Source organism: Zootermopsis nevadensis, unplaced genomic scaffold (genome assembly GCF_977971745.1).
Source record: "Zootermopsis nevadensis isolate Lab colony 2312 unplaced genomic scaffold, Znev_1.0 Znev_ptg000007l, whole genome shotgun sequence".
Classification (NCBI taxonomy): domain Eukaryota; kingdom Metazoa; phylum Arthropoda; class Insecta; order Blattodea; family Termopsidae; genus Zootermopsis; species Zootermopsis nevadensis.
This window is the reverse complement of record NW_028259139.1, coordinates 13,299,381-13,321,747: the sequence shown is the minus strand read 5'-3', so window position 1 is coordinate 13,321,747 and position 22,367 is coordinate 13,299,381. Positions and strand designations below refer to the sequence as shown.

General features: G+C 36.8%; 4 protein-coding genes across 9 annotated transcripts in view; 3 read left to right on the top strand and 1 right to left on the bottom strand.

Annotated features, from left to right (window-relative positions):
* The first annotated feature begins 376 nt into the window (after positions 1-376).
* On the top strand, positions 377-7,194 carry exu (maternal protein exuperantia). 4 transcript variants are annotated; one of them, XM_022063758.2, is made up of 4 exons: positions 377-557; positions 4,022-4,308; positions 4,649-4,978; positions 6,122-7,194. In XM_022063758.2, the coding sequence occupies exons 2-4, from the start codon at positions 4,033-4,035 to the stop codon at positions 6,767-6,769; spliced, it is 1,254 nt and encodes a 417-aa protein (XP_021919450.1). In that variant the 5' UTR covers positions 377-557; positions 4,022-4,032; the 3' UTR covers positions 6,770-7,194. The 4 variants fall into 4 exon arrangements, with proteins under 4 accessions (XP_021919450.1, XP_021919451.1, XP_087200459.1 ...); XM_022063759.2 differs by having other exon boundaries at positions 377-582; XM_087344333.1 differs by lacking the exon at positions 377-557 and adding an exon at positions 821-3,351.
* Positions 7,195-8,825: 1,631 nt separating this feature from the next.
* RpL28 (ribosomal protein L28) lies at positions 8,826-11,173 on the top strand. The gene is made up of 4 exons (XM_022063726.2): positions 8,826-8,979; positions 9,345-9,572; positions 9,759-9,872; positions 11,044-11,173. The coding sequence occupies exons 2-4, from the start codon at positions 9,357-9,359 to the stop codon at positions 11,125-11,127; spliced, it is 414 nt and encodes a 137-aa protein (XP_021919418.1). The 5' UTR covers positions 8,826-8,979; positions 9,345-9,356; the 3' UTR covers positions 11,128-11,173.
* Positions 11,174-13,146: 1,973 nt separating this feature from the next.
* Positions 13,147-20,301, bottom strand: LOC110829713 (uncharacterized). The gene is made up of 5 exons (XM_022063722.2): positions 20,232-20,301; positions 19,994-20,090; positions 18,041-18,419; positions 16,587-16,633; positions 13,147-16,378 (listed from the first exon to the last, which is right to left on the bottom strand). Exons 2-5 carry the CDS (start codon positions 20,024-20,026, stop codon positions 13,268-13,270), a joined length of 3,570 nt encoding a protein of 1,189 aa, XP_021919414.1. The 5' UTR covers positions 20,027-20,090; positions 20,232-20,301; the 3' UTR covers positions 13,147-13,267.
* Oseg1 (intraflagellar transport protein Oseg1) overlaps positions 20,287-22,367 on the top strand; it is a 21,790-nt gene continuing 19,709 nt past the window's right edge. For all 3 annotated transcript variants that reach the window (XM_087344313.1, XM_087344314.1, XM_087344312.1), the window contains exons 1-4: positions 20,287-20,483; positions 20,609-20,718; positions 21,091-21,211; positions 21,467-21,677. In XM_087344313.1, the coding sequence (XP_087200439.1) occupies positions 20,425-20,483; positions 20,609-20,718; positions 21,091-21,211; positions 21,467-21,677 (501 nt within the window). In that variant the 5' untranslated portion in view covers positions 20,287-20,424. The remainder of the gene's footprint in view (positions 20,484-20,608; positions 20,719-21,090; positions 21,212-21,466; positions 21,678-22,367) is intronic.

Here is a 22,367-nt window from a genome sequence, read left to right as displayed (position 1 = left end):
ACTATGTTGTGTGAGATTCTGTTACTTTTAAGTGTCTGTCTGGAGAAATGTTGTTATTAGGAACTAAATACAGTATGTGTAAAGCGGAAATAATGTTAGGCGGCGGATAATGATTGTGAATAGGTATACTTATAAGGAAAATTCTTTAAGAAATAACTCATGGAACGAACAGAAGCAAAGTTATACATTAAGCACATAGCAAAACTTTCAACTGTCCACGGATTCCAGTACGTAGTATGTCAAACAAGGAGCATCCAAGAGTTATTATATTAATTTAAATTGCTATATTATTGCACCGAAAACTGATGTCAGTTTATGAACACTACTGGTGACGTAATAAACTATATATATGTATATATCTGTATCTGTACAACAGGATTCGGTGTGCGTATCGTGTGGTCAGTGCTTTAGACTTCGACCTTTTTATTTGTCTTCCACGTGCAAACCATTCTGGCATTGACGTACACAGTTATTCTATAGAGACAAGATACTTTGGATTTTGCGACGTCATTTCTGTAGAGGGAAATCATACATTAAAAAATATTTAAAATATATAGGTGAGTTAGTTCTAGCTGTTACATGGTAAGTGGTCCTGAAGATGCTAGTACTGTCTTGTATTAAGGGGCGGGGCAGCGATGTGTTTTCTAAGAATAGACTAAATAATGAGATTGCTTAACACAGTTGGTGGGATTTTTTTTAGGAACTTATACTTTTCCTATTTGCTGTTGAATTTATAGTGTATTTATTGAAGTGATAACGTGTATAGGAAGGCTAGGTATTGACCAAGGTCATTATACCACTGCTCGTATTGTGAGAAACACGTGGTAGAATTAATACATTGTTCGATCTACATTTAGAAACAAATGAACATATTGGGAGACCTTATGGTGGTGAAGAAAACTTTTTAAATAATAACACTCCACTACAATGGCAGGAAGTACCAATGGTTTCATCACATCTGACAAGCTGCCTATGTTTTTACTCTGTATACTGTTGACTTTCCTTGCCCAAGTATTTCCTAGTTACAAGCAAATGGTATTCTATAATGACTGTCATAACTATGCAATTTGTATTTGTGCTAGAAACAAGAATTGTATCTGTGTTAGGACATGTTATACTTTCTTGGTTTGGGCCTGTAAAGGATCTGTGGAATGTATATAATGTTTTTCATTATATTATACTCTGGTGAAGCCATGATACTTTAGGGCTTTAAATGCATGAAAATTATTTTACCATAATGAAATGAGACTGCAGTGTAGTTGGTGGAACTGAGCTGGTTTAATCCCAAAATAACGTTCTTTCATACTGTTCATTCTGTTTGGAGACTAGCAAAAACTGTTAAATTAATATTTTAACACAGTTTTTAAAGCTCCTCGATTAAAGACAATAGTTTGAATATTACAATAAAATATAATTTATTTATATTCCATAGAGCTTTCATAGGCCCAAGCCAATGATGGAGAACATGTCATAGCACAAATACAATACTTGTTTCTAATACAGATTTTAATTACAGTTATGACAGTAATTTACAGACACTTGCTCTCATTATCATAATTTTTAGTGGACAACATAGAAAAATTTCAAACAAACTCAGATATCTACAATATAAATACAAGATACTGATACAACCTTCATATGTCAGACACTGAACTCAGAAAATATAAAAATGGAATTTACTATACAGGAATTAGGCTATTCAATAATTCCCCTGCCCCCACTATAAAAAGTCTGAATCATGATAAGAATTACCCCCCAAATTATTCCATGCTTCATTATAAAGTGAGAGTAGGCAAAGTAAAGTGATTTGAAAGTGCCAGTGTTGCTGACATGAGACACATGCTTCACTTAGGTGTCACTTTATCAACATGACTTTAAACTTAATAGGACCTACTTAGTTTAGACCAGTAGTTCTCAACCCTCTTGCAACATGCAGCTCATCAGTGTCTTGTGTGTCCCTCTGTATAGAGAAAAATTGTTCCCTTATATCTTGTTTAAGAGCCCTTCATCCCAGAACCAAGCCTTAATGAAGCTGAAATTGCCATTGTGAAATTAAAATGTTATAAATCTTCAGGCATCTACTCAATTCCAGTGGTAGGACACTACACTCGGAGATACATAAGCGTATGGTATTGATTTGGAACTAGGAAGTACTACCACAACAGTGGAAAGAATCAGTTGTCCCTGTCTATAAAATGGGACAAAACTAAGTTCAGTAACTTCTGAGGTATCTCTTTTGTCAGCGTCATACAAAATTTTATCCAAAATTCTTCTGGCATGGTCAACCCCATTTAGGGATGAAACTATTGGAAATGATAAATATGGATTCTGCCGTAACAGGACAACTGTTAATCAGATCTTTTGCATTCAACAAATCTAGAACAAGTTGGAGTATAATGTTGTGGTCTTCAGAAGGCGTACAACTCGGTTAGAAGAGAGTATGGTATTTTGAGTTTGGAATACCAAAAAAATTTGTTTGCTTAATTATGGTTGGGGTAGCTAGTAGAGTTCATATAGGTAACCTTCTGTCAGATCCCTTCCCATTATCCAATGCTTTTCAATTTTGCTGTAGGACATGTCATCAGGAAGGTCAGAGGGAATCAGGAAGGGCTCAAATTAAATGGTCTGCACCAGCTACTTGCCTGTGCTGATGTAAATCTTCTGGGGGAGGGTGTGGGTACCATAACCAAGAATGCAGAAACTCTCATACAGGCTAGCAAAGAAATAGGCCTAGAAGTAAATGTGGACAAAACTAAATACATGGGCGTAATATGGGATCAACATCAGTAACAATGGCAGAACATAATATAAGTAACACATCATTTGATAATGTTTAAAAATTTAAATATTGGGAACAACAATAACAAATAGAAATGAGGTGCGTGATGAAATTAAAAGTAGCATACATTCCGGAAAAGCTTGTTTTTATTCAATTCAAAAACTGTTATCATCTCGTTTACTATCCAAAACACTGAAGATCCAGATATGTAAAACAATAATTTTGCCGGTTGTCTTGTATGGTTGTGAAGCATGGTCTCTTACTTGAAGGAAGAATATGAATTACAAGTGTTTGAAAGGAAGGTGTTCAGGAAGATATCTGGACCTACAAAGGATGAAATAAATGTGGAATTTAGAATATTGCATAATGAGGAGATGTGTGAATTGTACAGGTCACCTAGCATAGTGAGGAAAGCAAAATCTAGGAGACTTCGATGGGCTGGACATGTAGCACGTATGGAGGGGGGAGGCAAGGGGTGCATACAGAATTTTGGTATGATTCCTTCTGGAAAATGACCACTGGGCAGACCAGGAATGAGCTGGCAGGATAACATCAAGGTGAATCTTAGGAAGGTGAGCTATGAGGATGGTAAATGGATGGCATTGGCTCAGGATCATGGCCTGTGGCAGGCTTTGGTTTTATCAATATTTAACTTCGGGTTCTGCTACCAGGGAGTTACATCTCGCTTATTCCTTCCTTCCATCAGTTGTGGTTACTTCTTTTGTTTGGTGGGTCTAGTATGGAGACTAAGGTTTCTCACCCAAAGAAATGCTGAGTTAGTCCTGTAAAATAAGCCTTTTCTCATATCCTTCTCATTTAATCATTTATTAGCACTCAGCCATGAAATAGTATTTTATTATTACTGAACCAGAATAGCTCAGTGCAGTGGTGGGCTATGGTTGGATGTGGTTAAATTCTCAGTAAGTAGATGGATTTTTCTCGTTGTTACCACTGTCCTGTTCAGCGGGTAAAGTATTAGAGTTCAAGGTTAAGAATACATGTAGCTTTCCCTCCACTCTCCCCATACTTACAATGTAGTTGTTAGCTTTATGGACATCTTTTCTTCTCTTCTGTGTGTAGATAACCCTATTATAATGCACACTTTCTTCCTTCAGATGCCTCACAAAAAATTAAATCTATTATTTTTGTTAGGTATTTCACTTAAAACATGCATGAATGTAATATAGTGTTTTTTTATATTGGTAGGTATTGCTCAGGGCTGTATTTGTTAATGCATGGCAGGTTATTGGAAAATGGTTTCCACAACTGTAATGGAGAATGGAATTAAGGTTGGAGAGGTGTCTGGCTTGCCAGCTGGTGAATATAGCCTGGTTGGATGGGATTTGGACACCACTGGACGCCGACTGATTGATGAAATCTGCCACATTGCAGCATATTCTCCAGCAGACACATTCTCCCAGTATGTGATGCCATTTTGTGATTTAAATATTAGGGCTCAACGCAGACACAACATAAGAGTCATAACTGTAGGTCGCTATCGCATGCTCAAGGATTGCAAGACTGGAAAGGTTAGTTGTACAGATCATATTTTTGCACCAACAAGTGACAGTTTTGTATTTGAGTCCTATGTCTTACTTGCCACAGAATGTGAACATTTAAAATGTAAAAGTAAAATCTGAGAAGTATATTCATACCTATTTTGAAAATGTAGAGTATACATTAGTAGTTCTCTTTATAAAAATATATCCCAGTTCTGTGTTAAACTTCAATAAATAAAGAATATGGAAATTAAGAACTTCCCAGTTTTAATAATTTATGTAGTTTTATTAGAGGCCATGTGTGATGGGAATTAGGCAGGTTAATTTGTAACTAGGCCATCAACTGTCTCTGAACATTGGTTGGTTACAGGTGCTAAAAACCAAAAGTGAGATATATGGATTATCAGACTTTATTCATTGGCTAGAAATTGTAAAAGGAAATGCTGTAGATGGTGTAATTCTTGTGAGCCATGAGCCCCGCATGGTGGCAGCACCGCTACTTTTGGAGGCATTGCAAAAGTACAACCTGCTTGAGAGATTCTCTGCTGTAGTGAAGGGATTTGCCAATGGATATAGAGTAGCAGAAGTAAAATGTGCCAAAACAGTACGCTCATTTTCACTGCGCACTTTGTCCCGTGTGTTACTGAATAATGAAGAGGACCTAGACAGTGCTGCAGACAGAGCACGTCTTGCCTTCCAGGTAAGGGAAATAGAGGTTGTCATCAATGTGAATTAGGTTGTTTATATCATCAGTTTAAAGTACCACTTCAAACTGCTATTCTTTGAGTTGATATTTATAGATAATGTTCTTTTATGCTTCTTTGGGACTTTTAAGTCATGGAATCCCCAGTGCACATGACTTCTCACCAAGTCAGGATGGTATAGAATTTTGAAGCACTGTGATCTTTTCCAACCATATCTGCTTCAATCACCGGGAATTATGTGAGAAGTAAGGTTTGAAACGATGATTGTAGTTCTTTTGATGCATATGAATGTTTTCAAAATTTGTTAAATATACTGTAGTTGAGTCACCCTTATGTCGGCTTTAAACAAAGTATGTAATGTTATGAAAATTTCTGACATCAAAGCTGCATGTAACTACAGCTCCAACTGATAAAGAAAATACCTCCACCCATTGATTGAATTCTGTGAATTGTAACATTTAAATTTTAACATAATAAGGAATTTTTTTTTTGTTCTTACAAAATTCAGATAATTATTTATCTTCTTTGCTTCTCTGCTCATTTTATCATCAATGTTCTGCTCATTAATATTGATTTCCCCACATATTTTATAAAGAAATTTAGTTTGAGCATTATGACATCCTCTGCCCTCACTTGACTGTTTTATGATGCTACTTTAATTAAAACAATAGTGGTAAATTTTGTCTGTCAATGTTCCAAGAGGATAAAAACAAAAATAATTTACTGGCATGTTCCCAGAGTGTTTCATCCACTGACAGCCATGCCACTTGGAGCCAGAAGGATTGAAAAGCATTCTAAAGTATGTTGAAAAAATAACTGCTGAGGAATTTGTATTACCAGTGATAAGTGACTTAAAGAATTTGGTATTTGGACCATCTTTAGGTAACACAACATGACAAATTTTCACATGGCAGTATAACCATTACATGATGTGTGCAGGAAACACTTTACTTAACAGTATATCCAGAGGATGAAAGATGGCAGCTGTCCTGTCACTGGATGGTAACCTGTCCAGGGGAGGAACAACACAAGAATTTCAAGAAATGCATATGGATAGGTTCAGTTATCTGTAAAATATTTACCTACACAGTTTCTCAAACTACAGTACATTATACATAGCTTTAAGTCTGTGTTTACAGATAGTACAACACCTGTGTGCTGGGGAAGATCGCCCAGAAAGTAACCAAGGCAGTGGGGATGGACAGGCTGATAATCATGGACTTGCAGAAGCGATACGTCAGTTCACAAATACTGTAGCCAAAGAGGAGATGGAACTTGTCGGACTGAAGACAGTGTTGAAACGTCAGGCCTCTATGCGTCCTGTATTTGGTCCATTGCTTTCTGTAAACAGACGTGAGAGGCAGCGTGCTAGCAATTTGCGCAGAATTCTTGCTGAAGCAGAGATCGACTATCCACTGCTCACTGCTACATACTCAAAAGATGGAAAGGAAAGCATTACCCAGTTGCTAGCTTCTAAATTAACACAAGTTAAGCCAAAAGAGAGGGATGAATTACATGAGCTATTAATGGGCCACTTTGACCCAGAGTCAAAACCAAAAAGTGAGAAGACTCAAGTGAACAAAGAGAGTAAATATGGTGTTGGGGATGTAAGTGGATCCAGCACACCAGACACTACGACTAGTTCTATGAAAACTCCCGTCTCATCAGATGATAATACCAACACCAACTGTACCATCTCTCCTCAGACCAGTACCACATCTCCACAAAAACATTCCACATTTTTTGGCCCGGTGGTTACCAGCTCACCCGAGTCAACAGTATCTTAAATTTCAACACACTAATTGTGCTTGACCATTCTGTAGAGGATGTGTGAGTGCCTTACTGAGGACATGTTTATGTTTGATGCCAGTGATGCCTTTGTTCAATGAATTTCTTACATTGAATGTTCATATGGTATGAATGATTAAAAAAAGAAAACTTTTTTTGTTTTAATTTGCTGTGACCTAAGAGTATGTTGTTTTGTTTTATTAACTGTTTTGTTTGTGATATAAGGAATAAATACATTTTCTTGTTTTGTTTGTAAATTTTGTTCATTGTAAGTTCAACTGAGGAAACGTTTGTTCCACAGGAAGTTTCTGGAACATTCCTCAAGAGCAATCAGAAAATTTGATTCTCCATGTATGCTGTAATTCAAAACAAATGTCCAGATCTCATTGTAAAAATTCTAAATAAAGAATGATTTGTGTATTAAGATTTGTTTCTTAAATTAGTGCACTTTTAAAGGGTTCAACAAGGATGTCTTTCAATTTCTTAAATTTCAGGCTGCTCTAATTTCACTGCCTTTATTACCCTACTTGAAGTCAAATATGAGTCTGCCAGCCAGACATACTGTGATATGTTTCATTTGAGGTTCTTCTGGGTTGTAATGCCATGTAGTCTGGTATAAGTTTGAGTTACATGCTGTCTCTATCAGGGGACTTGACTCTTAAACAGTTGTAAACTTCTGCCAGACTATACATTGTTATAACCCAGAAGCCAGCCATCTTCATACTGTGATATGTTCTTGCCAATAAAGAGGTATCACTTGACTGCAGTTTGGTCAGTTTTGTTTAATTTGATGTCCAAATGATGATGAATGTGTTTGCCAGAGAAACTGAAATACTGCTTTTCTAAAGCAGATTAAATTGACATCATTTTACAGCATGTGATTTCTTGGATAAGCTTCGGGGTGAGCTGCAAAATCAGTTTTAGATGTGGTGAAAAGAAAAGTCTGGCAGAAATTCAACCCCATCATCCACCTCACAGTCATTTGACTGAATCTTATAGAAAAAATTAAATATACTTTCTGTTCACAATTCTCATTTACTGCCTAACTAACTAGATGGCTTACCAAACCCGAAGGTTCATCACCGAATTAACCAAAGCCCTCCACCAGACCCTGTCCTAGGCCAACAAAATCCAGTCTCCTTCAACTCCTATCTCCCATAGATCCCGCCTGATATCCTCCCATCTACGTCTAGGTCTCCCCAGCGGTCTCTTCCCCTCAGGCCCGTTTCACACATATACGGCAACCGTCCAAACGGCTCCGTTTACACGGTTAAAGGTCGAAGATTATACGAGAGCTTTCACATGCACCGGTTCAGTCTATACGGTAACCGTCCACCGTGTCTTCCCACTACAAAACCCGGCGCCGTGACCATCCTACGGCGCACCACTTGGTAGTGGAGTGAACAGTTTAATGGCTTCCTTCACACGTGCCGTGTGTGATGCCCGGTTCCGTAACTTATCTACCAACATTGTGCATTAATATTCAGTGAAAATGAATTTATATCACCCAATATGACAAATGTACATGTTGACATTGATTATCTAATTTCTTTAATCACCCTGACAATACTGGGGGAGGAGTACAGATTTTTAAGTTCGACATTATGTAGTTTTCTCCATGTCCCATCATCTTCTCTCCTAGACCCAAATATCCTCAACACCCTATTCTCAAACACCTGCAATCTATGTTCCTCCCTCTGAGTGAGAGACCATGTTTCGCACCCATACAAAACAACGGGCAAGATTATTGTTTTGTATACTTTAATTTTCGCGTTCTTAGAAATCAGGGGTCAGAGGCGAACCCACATCATCGGTCTCGGACTTATTCGAATTATATGAAATCGTTTTCATAAGGAGGAAGTAATTTTGTCCGAGGCCTTGTATTGAAAATTCTTAAGTTTAAGTGTATGTATATGCGAAATAAAGTCTGTACTTGTATGATGACATGTTCTGCATCCTTTTGTTTAGCCAAAAGAAGGATCTAAGGAATGTAAATAAACGTTAACTCTAACGCCTAATGCTTGCATTCAGGTAATCAATGTCACATCAGATCCATGAAATAGTCAAACGCAGAATATAGTTACTAGTATTTGTCAATGATTGTAAGTTTTAGCTCCTTTGACAAGCGGAAGTGATGTGCACGTTGTAGTCTTTGCTATTTGGTGGCCTCTATCTATTTCCGTTCTTTCTCGAGAAGTTGTGTACTAGGGTGAGCGCATTTTTGTTGATTATTTTCTGAATAACCTAATTAATACCTTCTGTCCTCTATCATTTATGTATATAATATCATTTATGTTAATAAGATCGTATTGTATAAGATGTTTATATTTCTTTATAATTACTTTTAAATACACCTAGTAATGATCAGCACGTGCGTTAGTCTTCGTCGTGAGTTTGCCAAATGATGTTGAAATATTTCTGAACGAAACCTTGCAGACGCTTGATTTCATCACCACCCACATCTGATGGCACTATATACCCGGGGCATTGAAGATTTTTTTATGGCAACGCCTTGAAATTATATGCTCATAAAAATTGTCAGGTTTTACTGGATTAACATCTGTTTCTCCATAGGAAGTGTTCATTATGTCGGCCCACCTGATGTGGATGATCATCCGGAACAACAATGCATATCTTTTGAAGAAGAGCAATATTAAGAAACCTTTTAGTACAGAATCAAATAATCTTAACAACCTCAGCTCTTTCCGATACAGTGGACTGATCCACAAGAAGAGCGTTGGTATAGTGGCTGCACCAGATAACAAGGGATTCAGTGTAGTATACAAGAAAAGCAGGGCCTTGGTAAGTTTGTGTGGGTGTCCATGTTTAAAGTATAAATATTGCTGGAATTCAAGTGATGCTTTTAAGTTGGCTGAGTTTTTGATGACCATTTTTCACCACCCACTTCTGATGTTTTTATGTAGCCTATTTCTGATAGAACATTTGGTTATATTTTAAGTACAGATAAATGTCAGATTTTAATTTCAGCATAAACCTGCAAAGTCTGTGGTGAGAAGAACAATGAAAGCTGGTCCTCGGCGTTCTTTGTATAAGCTGAAGAGGTTGCTGAAAGCTAATAAATATAGAACAGACCTGACCAAGGTATGTTATATGCAGTGGTGGCAAAGTGAGTGATAGCCAAGGGCCTTGCATGCCTCACATCTGTATTTGTATTTATTGGAATTGCCTTTTGTCTGATTGCTGTTGCCATAGTTTGCTTTATACATATTCAGTTACTTGATGCTGACAACAGTGATGGAAGAATTAAAAAGTTTCTGATCAAAGCCTGAGGAATGTTCATAACAACCTGTATTGACAATAAACCATCAAAATCATAGCAGATTTCTTCACCACTGTAAAAATCTAACATCTTAAGATATATAACTATGGTGGCAGTGCCAATCACAAGACCCAAGGCTAGATTGAGTAGAGGCATCCAAAGAAAAATATATGTATGTCATTTTATGTGATTTCAGTTATAATTTTAATGGTTTGAAAACTTTCTCTCTAGAACTGATTCACTCAATACATGCAAGTCTTCCACCGCCTGTTCATATTCATTTTCACCTAAATCTGTTACTTACACTTGGATTATTATAAAAAAAATTACACGTGACCTACACTCACATTTTTTTTCCTTAAGACACACCTGATCCAAAGTTTCTTCCTAAATCACAATCCTGTTTTAACACCCAACATAACAATAAACAAAACACACCACTGTTCACAAAACAGTATTGTTGCTTTCACAACTCATAAGCAACTGACTTACTTTCCCTGCAAATTTCTTGACTGCACAGTATTTATAAAATATTTAAATTGAAAGTGACAATCATTTAGAGAAAAATAAATCAAATATGCATAATATAAACATACAAACCCCAAACAACACACATTTGTTAAACACAATAGTACATCAATGTTGTTGAAGACTCATACAGGTGACAAACAGTTGTCAGTTATTCAGAAACATTTAGATGAAACAGCACATAACTAATCTACTATCAACAATAGCATTTATGGAAAGTATTTAAAAAATTGTCTACTCTCCTGAAATGTTTTGTCCATGTACAAGGCCATATGGATTTCTTGTCTAGGCAAACGCTGTAGGAGTTTCTTTAAATATGGTATTATTGCCTTGCAAATCCTAATGATTTCAGTATCCATCATCTTCCCATCCATTTTCATGAGCATAACCTCTGCAGTTGATATTGTGCTACAAAAAGATGTTCTAGTGGGTATTAGTTGATTGTCTTGTACTTTTGTGTTGCAGGCAGCGCTACGCAGAGCCAGTGCAGTTTTGAAGTCGCAGAAGCCACTAGCAGTTAAGAAAGCACATGCAAAGAAATCTGATTAAGACTTGTATTCTGGTATGGCATAATAAAGGCTCTTTACTTGCATGATTCATGCAGTTGTCAGTCCTTGAAAACCAACATTCTGAGTGCCGTACTTTCAGGCCATGAGTTTCTAAGAGACCTGATTGTGTTATGGAATCCAGACAGAATTCTGTTGTTTGTACCACTCAGCCTCTTATGAGAGCAGATTTTTGGATGTTCATTTCATGAATGGTAAAAAAAATGTTCAGAGCCAATTAAAATTAAGTACACATTCTCATTGCAATAAAAGAATAAAAATTGGGGTGTTTAAATTCCTGCTGCATCACTGATGATAACCTCTGCTTTAAGATCTGGGATTACAGAGTTTTTCAAGTAAAATATGTATACGTTGACACATTCATGGTCAAGAGTTAACATCCATTTAGGGGAGAGGCTCTAATACTGGTCAACATAGACTTCAGAAGTGTCTTCATCCTTGCTATTGTGAGAACCTTACTTCCTCCCTTGTTGTTCCCCTCCAATGATATCCTGAGATATATTCAAGCTTGTTTCCATCAGGACGTTTCAACAGCATGGACCATCTCTGTTTGGGATAAAGTTAGCTGCTGGGGCAATCATGTGACTACTGTGTGTGATATTCCTTTCTTGCTGGTGGAATGTGTTCATACAATGTACCATACAAATAATGGCAGTCAGAAAAATTCATATTCACATTTGTGCTGATGTTGCAGTCACTGAATTCAAGCTGTTGCCTGAAGTTTTCATTGTAGGCTACCAATACCATGCTGTTTGAAACATTGTTCCATTTAGTTTTGATTTAGTAATGCAGAACTTACTTTGAACTGTCAGTTGGCTTAAAAATAATGGACATGTGACAGACAAACTGTGATGTCAGTGTGGCTCAGAGGTGTCAACATCTTACTTTTAAACAAGCTTAGCAATCTTTGTATTTGTTTTTTTGTAGAGGTAACTATCCAACAATATGAGGCATTTCAAATACTAAGGATGAATTTTCAGAAAGCCAATCTTAAGGTGAGAAACTCCAAATTTTGTGGACATGATTTATGTCCTCCAAAAACATGCCTTACTTACCTTGCCATTGCAGAGATGGAATTCTGATGTGCCTGTTCAGATTACCAACCAGACATGTCACAGGGCTGAGTTTCATTTGTAGCTAGGAAGTGGTTAGTTTGTTTGAGTAGATTGCATGCAATGTGCTCTTAAGATTTTAGGGTTTTATTTGAATCCCCCCAACCTTTCAGAAAGGGGGGGGGGGGGGGTCAACAATCCAAGATTGTTTACATTAAAGAATTCTGAAAATAAATGGCAATTCATAAGAAAAGAATAGAGCCAGAAAGGTAAGCAGATGATTTTGCCTTCATATTTGAATAACTTTCATAGATCATGCTGCTTCTGCCTATTTCATTCTACAGCAATTTCAGGAACAATAAAAGAATTCCACTCCTGGGAATTTGTATACCCTAATCTGTATACTTCAAAGAACATGTGGAGAAAAAACGTTTTCCCTCACTGATTGGAATGACTCACCATAATGTGAACTATTTGTAGAAAACAATGTGCACATCATAAATAGCTAACTAAAAGCAATGTACATTCAGAAGATGGCTGTCTTCTAGGTTGTACCGTCATGAAAACTTCAGATCCTGCAATATACTGACAATTTCTTTTGTTCTATTTTTAATTTCCAACTTGGCTTGTAATCTCCAGGGAAAAAAAATAACTTGAGACCTGATATAATAAATAACTTCAGAGATAATGACTGAAATGCCCACAACCTGCATGTTCAATTCTTTGTCCTATACTCTGTCACAGAGCAAGTTTTCCTAACTGTACAGAAATTATACTTGTTCTGTTTAAAGACTGTCAGGTCAGGAAATGCAGTGTACAACAGCAATTAGTAAAGATAGGATATTTATTTATACACTATGAATCGCCTCAGTTTCCAGCATATGCTGTGGAAATTGGAGAGCTATCCTTTAAAAATCCTTTGCCTTTGTTGAAATCATGTACTGCATTGCTACTAGTGAATTCTGTTTCAATATTTTAATTTCATTTACATTTTTTTAAGCATTTTATATACAGCGGTCCTGTTTCCTTGTATTACATACAACTGTGATGAATGTACATGGTGAAAGAAACCTACTGATACCAGATATCAGGAAGGATATTTGCATGTTCTGCAAGGGTAACTGTTGCAACAGCTTGTGAAGTTTCATCTAAAACAATTTCCACTACTCTGGTAGGAACCATGTTATCCACCAGCATCTCATCTGAAACTATAGTGCAAGCAATTCCTTCATGAACTGGGTCTTTACTTCTATCATCATCTCCTGTAATTGTCTCCAGTTTGAAATTCATTTGGTCTGGAACAGAGTCGTCAGTAACTTCCCACACTGTTGGCTGTTGGATGGGTTTAGGTTCATCTCGGATGACCATTTTGAACTCGCTCTGTTGGGGCTTAGCATGAAGCATCTCAAAATCTCCATGGATCTTTGCAAGGTGAGTTGCATATTTATGCCGGGTGGTGAAACCACGTTTACAGTTCTCACAGTTGAATGGATATACACCAGTGTGTAGGATAAGATGTCGCTTGAGTGTTCCACCCACTGGAAATGTTAATGGGCAGTGTGGACATTTGTATGGACGTTCACCTGTGTGGGTTCTCTTGTGAACTGCCAGCAATGATGAGTGTCGGAACATCCTGCCACAGAAGCTGCACTTATATGGATAAGGATTATCATGCCACTTACGGTGAATCCAGTATGTGCTCTGGAAACTAAACTTGCGACCACAAACATCACAGATATAGCGTTCCTCCTTTGTGTGCATGCTGCGGTGCTCTTCCATCATCATGCGGGACATGAAGCCTCGGCCACAATAATCACAGCAATATTTGTACTCACCAGTGTGCACTGCAATGTGGTGCCTTAGACCTGTCTTTGTTTTAAACACCCGTTTACAGATATCACACTCAAAATGATCTTTTTGTCTGATGTGTCTAAGTTCGTGATTTCTAAGGGTCTTTGCTTTCACTATCTCTTTACCACAGAAACGACAATGTGGATCTCTATGAACCGCGTCTTTGTGATCAAGGAGCTGCTTCTCCTTCAGGAATGGTGTACCGCACTCATTACACCTGAAAGAAAATCTTTCTGGATGAATCTCCTCATGTGCTTTGTATGCTTTCTTTGTGTTGAAAGTTTCGCTGCAAAATGAACACTTGTACATCACCTTCTCCTTTTGATGCTTCTCCTGTAAATGTTGCTGAAGGCTATACCTGTCAGGGAATTGTACATAGCAATATGGACATGTCATTTTACCATAAAACCTGTCATGACTTTTTAAGTGGTTAGACAATTTCTGGGTGCTTGGCAACACTTTGTTGTGAATTTTACAGTTGAATGATTTCTGTCTGTGTTCTTTGAAGTGCCTCCTCAAATCAAACATTGCGGGAGTTCGATAACCACACATCGCACATACATAAGTCTTGTTGCTCTGGGTTGGAATGGGTGCAGTTTTATACACCTCACTGTCATTCAGATGTTTCATGTCTGGTGCTATGTGTGGAAGAAACTCTATTGCAGGTGTCACTTCAATCTGTTCTGCTTTCACTTGCGTCTCACACATATCTTGCAATAAAACTGGATCTATTTCACCACTAACATTTGCAGAAAGTTTTTTTTCTCGCACCATATCAAATATATCGAGAAAACCATCCTTTTCACTGTCATTTTCTTGAATTTGGCAGTGGTCATTCTGTATTGGTAGGACTTTCGGACTTTCAGCATGCCCAATTAATAAAGTTTCAGCACACAATCCATCGTCTGCTATACTTTCACATTGTTGCATATCGGTTACATTTTCTTCAGTTTTACATTGGTTAAATGTATCAACTATAGAAGCATCACTTTTATCTTCTATCATCATGGCCACTTTGTCATTCTGAGAATCATTAGTGAGATGTGTTTGTGTTACTTTATGCAGCTGCAATTCATCATTGTTCCTGAATTCCTCTGGACATGTGTTGCATTTATATATTGCTAGTGTAGTGTGATTTGTTGCTTCTTTATTTTCAGAAGAATGAGCAACTTCTGTCACTGAATCAAGCTTTTCAAACATATCCTCAAGGCTTTCGTCCATTTCAACATACTGCTGCCTTCCTTCTGAATTGATGGAGTTCACATCATGTTCTGTTGCATCATCATCCAGATCGACTTTTCCCATTTGTAGGAGTTTTCTGGAATGTTGGTTGAATAGTTCTTTACTAGCTTCCTCTTGCTTATGCATCTTGGTATGTTCTACAAAGAGCGATTCATTGACAAACGTTAGTGAACATACTTGGCATGTATGAAATTCAATTTCATTTTTCCTGCACTCACTGGATGACTCTGCATTGTGTTTATTTTCAGTTTCTCTGATGAAACTATCCAGTTTCCCTTTCTCAGAGGTTGGTTTTATTGTATCATCTAATGTCTGATCCAAAAATTCTATTATGTCATTTCCTTTGTTGTGAAATGTCTCTCCCTTCAACTCTGTCATAAGACTGTGTTCATGTTTTAACAGGCTACGTTTCTTCTCAAATTCTGCAGAGCACAAGAGTTCTGATTTGTGGTCACCCATGTGATGTGTTAAATCTTCTTGGTGCTGGAACCTCTTCTTACAAACTTTACATTGAAAAGGTTTCAACATGACATGCTTATGTACATGTTCATCAAACTCTTCCTTATTGCTGCATTGGTAATCACAAATATTACATTCATAGTTCGCCAGCAACGCATTCTGTGAAGAATTATATGTTACATCCTCGCTGCCACTGGCATACAATAATTCTTCTACATGGACTTTTGGGGAACTACTTTTGTGACATAAATGAGTTTTCATGTGTGATGTGAATTCCTTTTCTTCACTGAAGTCTGTGTTACAAAAATGGCATGTCCAATTTGAAAGATGTGCTTCCATGATATGAGTTCTAACATATTTATGGCTCTCAAACCTTTTCTCACACATAGTGCATTTGTAAGGCAGCTCACTGCATGACAAAAAGTGAGGTTGAAATAGAGCAAGTTCTGATGTTTTAAAATTACAAGTTGTACACTTGTATACCTTCAGAGATGGAGATGAGTCTTTCTTTTGGATTTGTGAGTGATCTTTTGAAGCACTAGGGCCTTCATCTAGAAGAATTTCAATGGTTCTGTTGCTACTGACTGCTCCATGTGAAGACTCAGGTTCTGATTCACTTGCATATGAGTCCTGTTAATGAGATATGAAACATATTACATAACAATACATGCCTGAACTACAAATAAATCACCACCATCCTAGCTTCTGATGAACAGTCACAGATGAATACGCATTTCATCTCCATCAAGGGACAGGAATTGGTACATATGGTGGCAAGATCATTGTAGTGGTTACACAGCATTTAGTTTCTGTTGACTATCAGCATCTGTTATCTTACCTCAGAAACCTCAGTGGTCCCACCACCAGTTGTCATATTAGGCATTTCTGAAAATAAATATACATTTTGTTAGGAATATTCAGCATTATGTGTCAAAGGTTTTAGCAAATGCATTTGGTTTACCTTTATAATACAGTGGACATTTGTGTTAGATACATTAGAATGATTCTTATAGCAGTTATTATCATGTAAAGCCAGCTTTTGGTGTTTGTGGTCACACTATATCTGCAGAATGTCCCAAACAGATGTATACAGATTATAATACAGAATATTAACCTTGTTATCAGTCTCTGTATATTGTGCTTACTGGAAGAACTTAATGTGGTCTACACTTAACAAATGACACTGTAATATGAGACTCTTGGGTTACCAGCTGTGTCAGGTGGCTGAATGGTGAATAAACCATATTTTCTGCTGTTTCAAGAGCCATCTCTGCTTTCATCCTTAGAGCTGCTGCATAACAAATCTGGTCTTTGTAGCACGCTCGTCGATGGGAACTGGCGGTGGACGGCAGGTAGTAGGATGGTGTTGCTGGAGGTCTGTCCATTACTTTGTTTTGCACTGACCAATAGGAATTGGCAGCAACACCATGCTACTACCTGCCGTCCACTGCCAGTTCCCATCGGCAAGCATGCTACAAAGACCAGATAGCAACACCATGCTACTACCTCCTGTCCACCGCCAGTTCCCATCGGTGAGCATGCTACAAAGACCTGATTTGTTACACAGCAGCCCTGAGGATGAGAGCAGAGATGGCTCTCAAAATGTTGGCAGAAGATGGTTTATTCACCATTCAGCAACCTGATACAGCTGGTAACCAAGAGTCTTTCATCAAATTCAGTCGCCACAAAACATTCACTTTATATGACACTGTAATCTTTTCATATGATTCGGATACACAAAATATCAGTGGGTTGAGAACACCCCACCATCGTCAGATCTAACCTCACCTGACTTTTCTTGTGGGGTTACTTAAAGGATGTGGTGTACAGCACTTCAAGAGCTCCAGCAAGAAATTGAATGGTCTTGCACAGCTGTCCCCAGCAGCACCAATGTCTTTATTTCATTCACTAAATGAGAGTATACATCTTTTTGGGAAACTCTGTATAAATGACAGTTCATACATAACCAAACATTCCTTTCAGACAGTGTGCATGTGTCAGTGTTCTGTCCATATGCCAACATTTTCAGTTTAATATAAAAGTCTAATAACACCATTTCTTTAAATGTTGTTTAAAACTGGATGATGCAGATTGTACTAAAAAAAAAAGACCTTTATTAAGCATATAAGATAGCAGTATCAAGACCAAAATGAGGGATGGGATAGTGTTACAGAAGTTGAGAGTTACTGATGGGAAACAGAAAATGCTGTAGAAATGGCTGGAGAGGCAAAGGCTTGAACTAATATAGGAAGAATAAATATAATTCAAGTGACTTGGTTCTATGTAACATACCTTCTACATTTGTTTCACTTGTTATATTTTGTTTATCAGGTTCCACTTGTTCATCGGTATTGTCTAGGAGGCCATACTTCATCTTCAAGTAGCCTGTTAGGGCCCGTTTTACAATATCTAGATCAGATTCTAATTTATCAAGGTGATTCAACAAAGCAGCACAGCGTTTGCACAGCATGTCTCCTACTGATACAACCACCATGAAGCCTTCCCCCATTAGTTGTCCTATTTTTGTTGGAAGCCCAGTCTTCGTATAGGATGTATGGCTTACTAACAGAGGGACCCCTCTGCCCATAATTTCCTCATCACATATAAAACAATGGTGAATAATACTTTCAGAATAAATATTACTGTGCAATCCTTGATGAGGCCAGTTTGCCTGAAATCAGACGAAACAGGAGCTATGAAATCAGTCATGTGCCTTCTCATAAAGTAAACCAAATTAATTAACAAAGCAAAGTAGTGACATGCATTTCTTTACCAATGTTTTGGCACAATGACTATCACTTGTGTTAGTGACGAGCACATTTCAATTTCTTTTAGAGTTACCAGCTAACCTAATGTTTTTCAAGTTCCTTCACAGTAATGATAAAACCTCTCTAAAATGAAAACCTTTAGGAAAATGGAAATAAGAAAGATGAATTGAACAAAAAATTGATCTGTTTATATTTCTGAGTTTATTGTGTTTCCTGGAATTTATCTGAGAAGAAACATTCCATCACAAAAATGGCAAGAACAAACTGATGTCAGCAGAATACTTTAACGGAGTACTGGAAAAAGAATAAAAGAAGTATTGAAAGTGTGAATTACTTCATAACAATATAATATATAAAAGTACAAGCATTTTTGACACATGACTTTGGGCACAAATACATAAGATAAGTAATGTATAATACTATTTTGTAAGGAGTATATGCCTCAGTGCCTGCATAAGTGAAATGTGCCTTGGATGGAAAAAATGTCCTGAAGCCTTGTGATTCTAATTTATATATAAAGAATTCTATGGCAAAACAAGTATATGACTTGACTTTAGGACTTGTCTGTTTTTAAACTGCTATGATCAGAAACTGGCTCAATTTCCCTTTATCAGGATAAAAATCTGTTGGCCCACTAGATATTAGCTCTATGCAGGAGCCCAATAGTGTTTCTTATGATGAACAAAATGTGGCTAATTTATGAAATTTAGTGGATTTAAAAACATACATATTTATAATATTCCATGGGTCCATAAGTATGACAACAGGGTTGACAAAGTCCATGGATGAGTCATATAAACACTTTGTGATTCTGTTACAAGCCATCCAATCTATTACTGCAGTTCAGTTCCAGATACTGAAACTATCTACAACAGGAACCACTCTTAACTTACCTAACAAAACTACTTAATTAATGGGATATATTTGGAAAAGAAATAAAATCAAATAATTAAGTTCTTTTATTCTTCACGGTAAATTTCAAAGCCCACTTTCGTATGTCTCTCGTGCATCGCTGAAGGAATTTTCTATGCTGAAGCAGGTCATTTAAATTTTTAGTTACAAAATGTATGTCAAACAAAGACCACACCCTTCTTCAATACCAGGTTATCAAAAGGATCAGGTTCTTTAAATGAAGTCGTTTTCAATTCAAAGAAAGGCTCTTAATTAGATGGAAGTTATAACTGACGGTAAGCCTTTATTACGTGATGAACGCAACATTCTTCTTCGGTTTGACATTACACTTAATTTATTGTGCTGACAATAATTCCTCATGAACATACTACATATTTTCTTGCGAGTGCCTAACGTGTGGTGAGGTCAATTTACTATTTTTATTATTTAAATAATTTCAATTTTAGCTTGAGCTAAATATGCATCATTTCATATTTCAATTCACTTTTCAAATGTGTCAAGCGCATTAGTTACTCTGATAGCAACTTTCTTAGCGGCTACTTTCATAAAATGCTTCTTGTCTAACCTTTTTTGTACTTTCCAATGTTACTTTCTTCATGGTTCCACTAACATAGGACGTTTTCAGTTATCCAATATGCTCTCCTGATTCGGGTTCCTGCAAACTGATGCAAACAAAACTAAATTTTCGCGACCAACATGGCGTGTCATAAACTATGAACCTTGAGCGCTTACTATATGGATACAGATAACGAAATTCAAATTATAAGCATGATCTGTGTAACAATTTAACAAAATTAGCAAACCAAAATAATGCTTCGTTTTTACAAATAATCAGTCTTCGCTTCGGCTACAAATTTTATCATGCAACACTACCCAATATGACGTCAGAGAGTAACATGGCGGGTAAATACTACGTCACCGTTACCCTGACAACGAAACCAAAACAAAGCATTCCTCTGTGTGGTATATGGAGTTTATTCTAAGCATTTTCTTAAAATGAGGGCTGTGCCAGCATGGGTGGACAAAGTTCATGATCGGGACAAAGTGGAACAGTGGTAAGCAAATCTCATAAAATAAGTGACGCCTGACTTTGCTGAGAATAGAAATGTTTTCGTGCATTTACCATGTGCAGAAAATGTAATTGTGCTTTGTGTTAATACTGCCCACACTCCTATTTCAGCATATATGATTTATGCTTCAATCCAGATGGATCTCATCTTGTAGTTGCAGCAGGTCAGAGGGTTCTTGTCTATGATACTAGTGATGGTTCCCTTATTCAGCCATTGAAAGGTGTAGTATGACATTTTATTTAATAATGCTATTGGTTAAAATGCTATACCTTCCAATACTTGGTGTGGTTGTGTTAATTAAGGTGAACTTCGTATGATCCAATCTCTATTCCCTACCTTTTTTGAAGTATTACATAAATGATATCATGAACATATATTATATTGGTCATACAACATTAAAATTTGTGCAACATTCTTTTTAAATTAATATTGCATGGACTTTTCCACTAACATTTTAGAGGTTTTAAGAATTTTCATGTAGTAGACATTGTAATGGGCTGCTTTGCACAAATTTTTCAGGATGGAATTTTTGATTTTGCATATAAAGGAGCTGAGGGAAATACTGATTAATATGTTGATATTTTTCTAATAGGTCATAAAGATACAGTGTATTGTGTTTGTTATGCAAAAGATGGAAAACGTTTTGCATCTGGAAGTGCTGATAAAACTGTCATTATTTGGACTTCAAAGCTTGAAGGGGTTTTAAAATATTCGTAAGTTTGTTTTGTAATTCATATTTAATTTCATTAAATATTTTAACTAGAAGCAAACAAGCTTTAAAATCAAGGAATGTCTGAAAAATAAAATACATTTTTATAATACTTGTATATGTTTTCTGTTATTAAAAACAAATTATTTGCCCACTTTCTTTACATAAAATGTATTCTGTCATAATTAGAATATGCAAGGCCAAATTTTTTATAGCCCATGGTGAGTGTTACTATTTAGAATTGAAACTTTTTCCACAGACATAATGATGCCATTCAGTGTTTGGCATATAGCCCAGTATCTCATCACTTGGCAAGCTGTGCGATCAGTGACTTTGCTTTTTGGTCAGCTGAGCAGAAATCTGTGCAGAAACACAAGTCCAGCGCTCGCATCAATACTTGTGCTTGGACAAATGATGGCCAATATCTAGCCCTTGGCCTTGGCAATGGCTGTATATCCATAAGAAATAAGGTTTGCAGCTGCTGTATTTAATATTAATTGGAAAAAATAATTCTTTTTATTGATTAGCTATGCAAAATGTATTGAATAGTGTAGAAGATAAATTATTTAATTGATAACTTCTAGTAAAATATGTAACAAATTAAATGTGAACAAATACATTGCACATTTAGTATTTTGAGATATAGCCACAAGGAAAGAAGTGTGCCTGAACAATTGTTACATTTTATTATACATTTTATTTTTCTGTATTTCATTTGAATGAATTGTTTGTGTGTTCTTTGCTTCTGCACACTCTTGCCTATATTTTTATGGACTATTCTGTAACCAGTTGACCATTATTTCTTCATACAAAATCCTACACACTATCAGAAATTATACCAAAATGAAGTTGGATGTATGGCACCACATAGATAATGACTAATGAAATCAAGCCGTCAGCAATATTAAAGTGTTTTGTTTTTTTATTTTCATTCTGCTCATCCTACTTTTTTCCTCCTTAGCCCAAGTTTGAACCTGGACTTGGTATGCCACCTGAAATGCAAAACCTCTCTCATTCACTGCCTCAGAGGACTCTGGAAGCATCCTGTAGAGCATTGCCAGTCCCGCCTGGGCCACTAGCCACTACATTGCCCTTTTCAGGGCACATCTGGTCCTGACCAGTGTTCACTTTAAATCTCCTGACTTCCCTGCATCATGTCC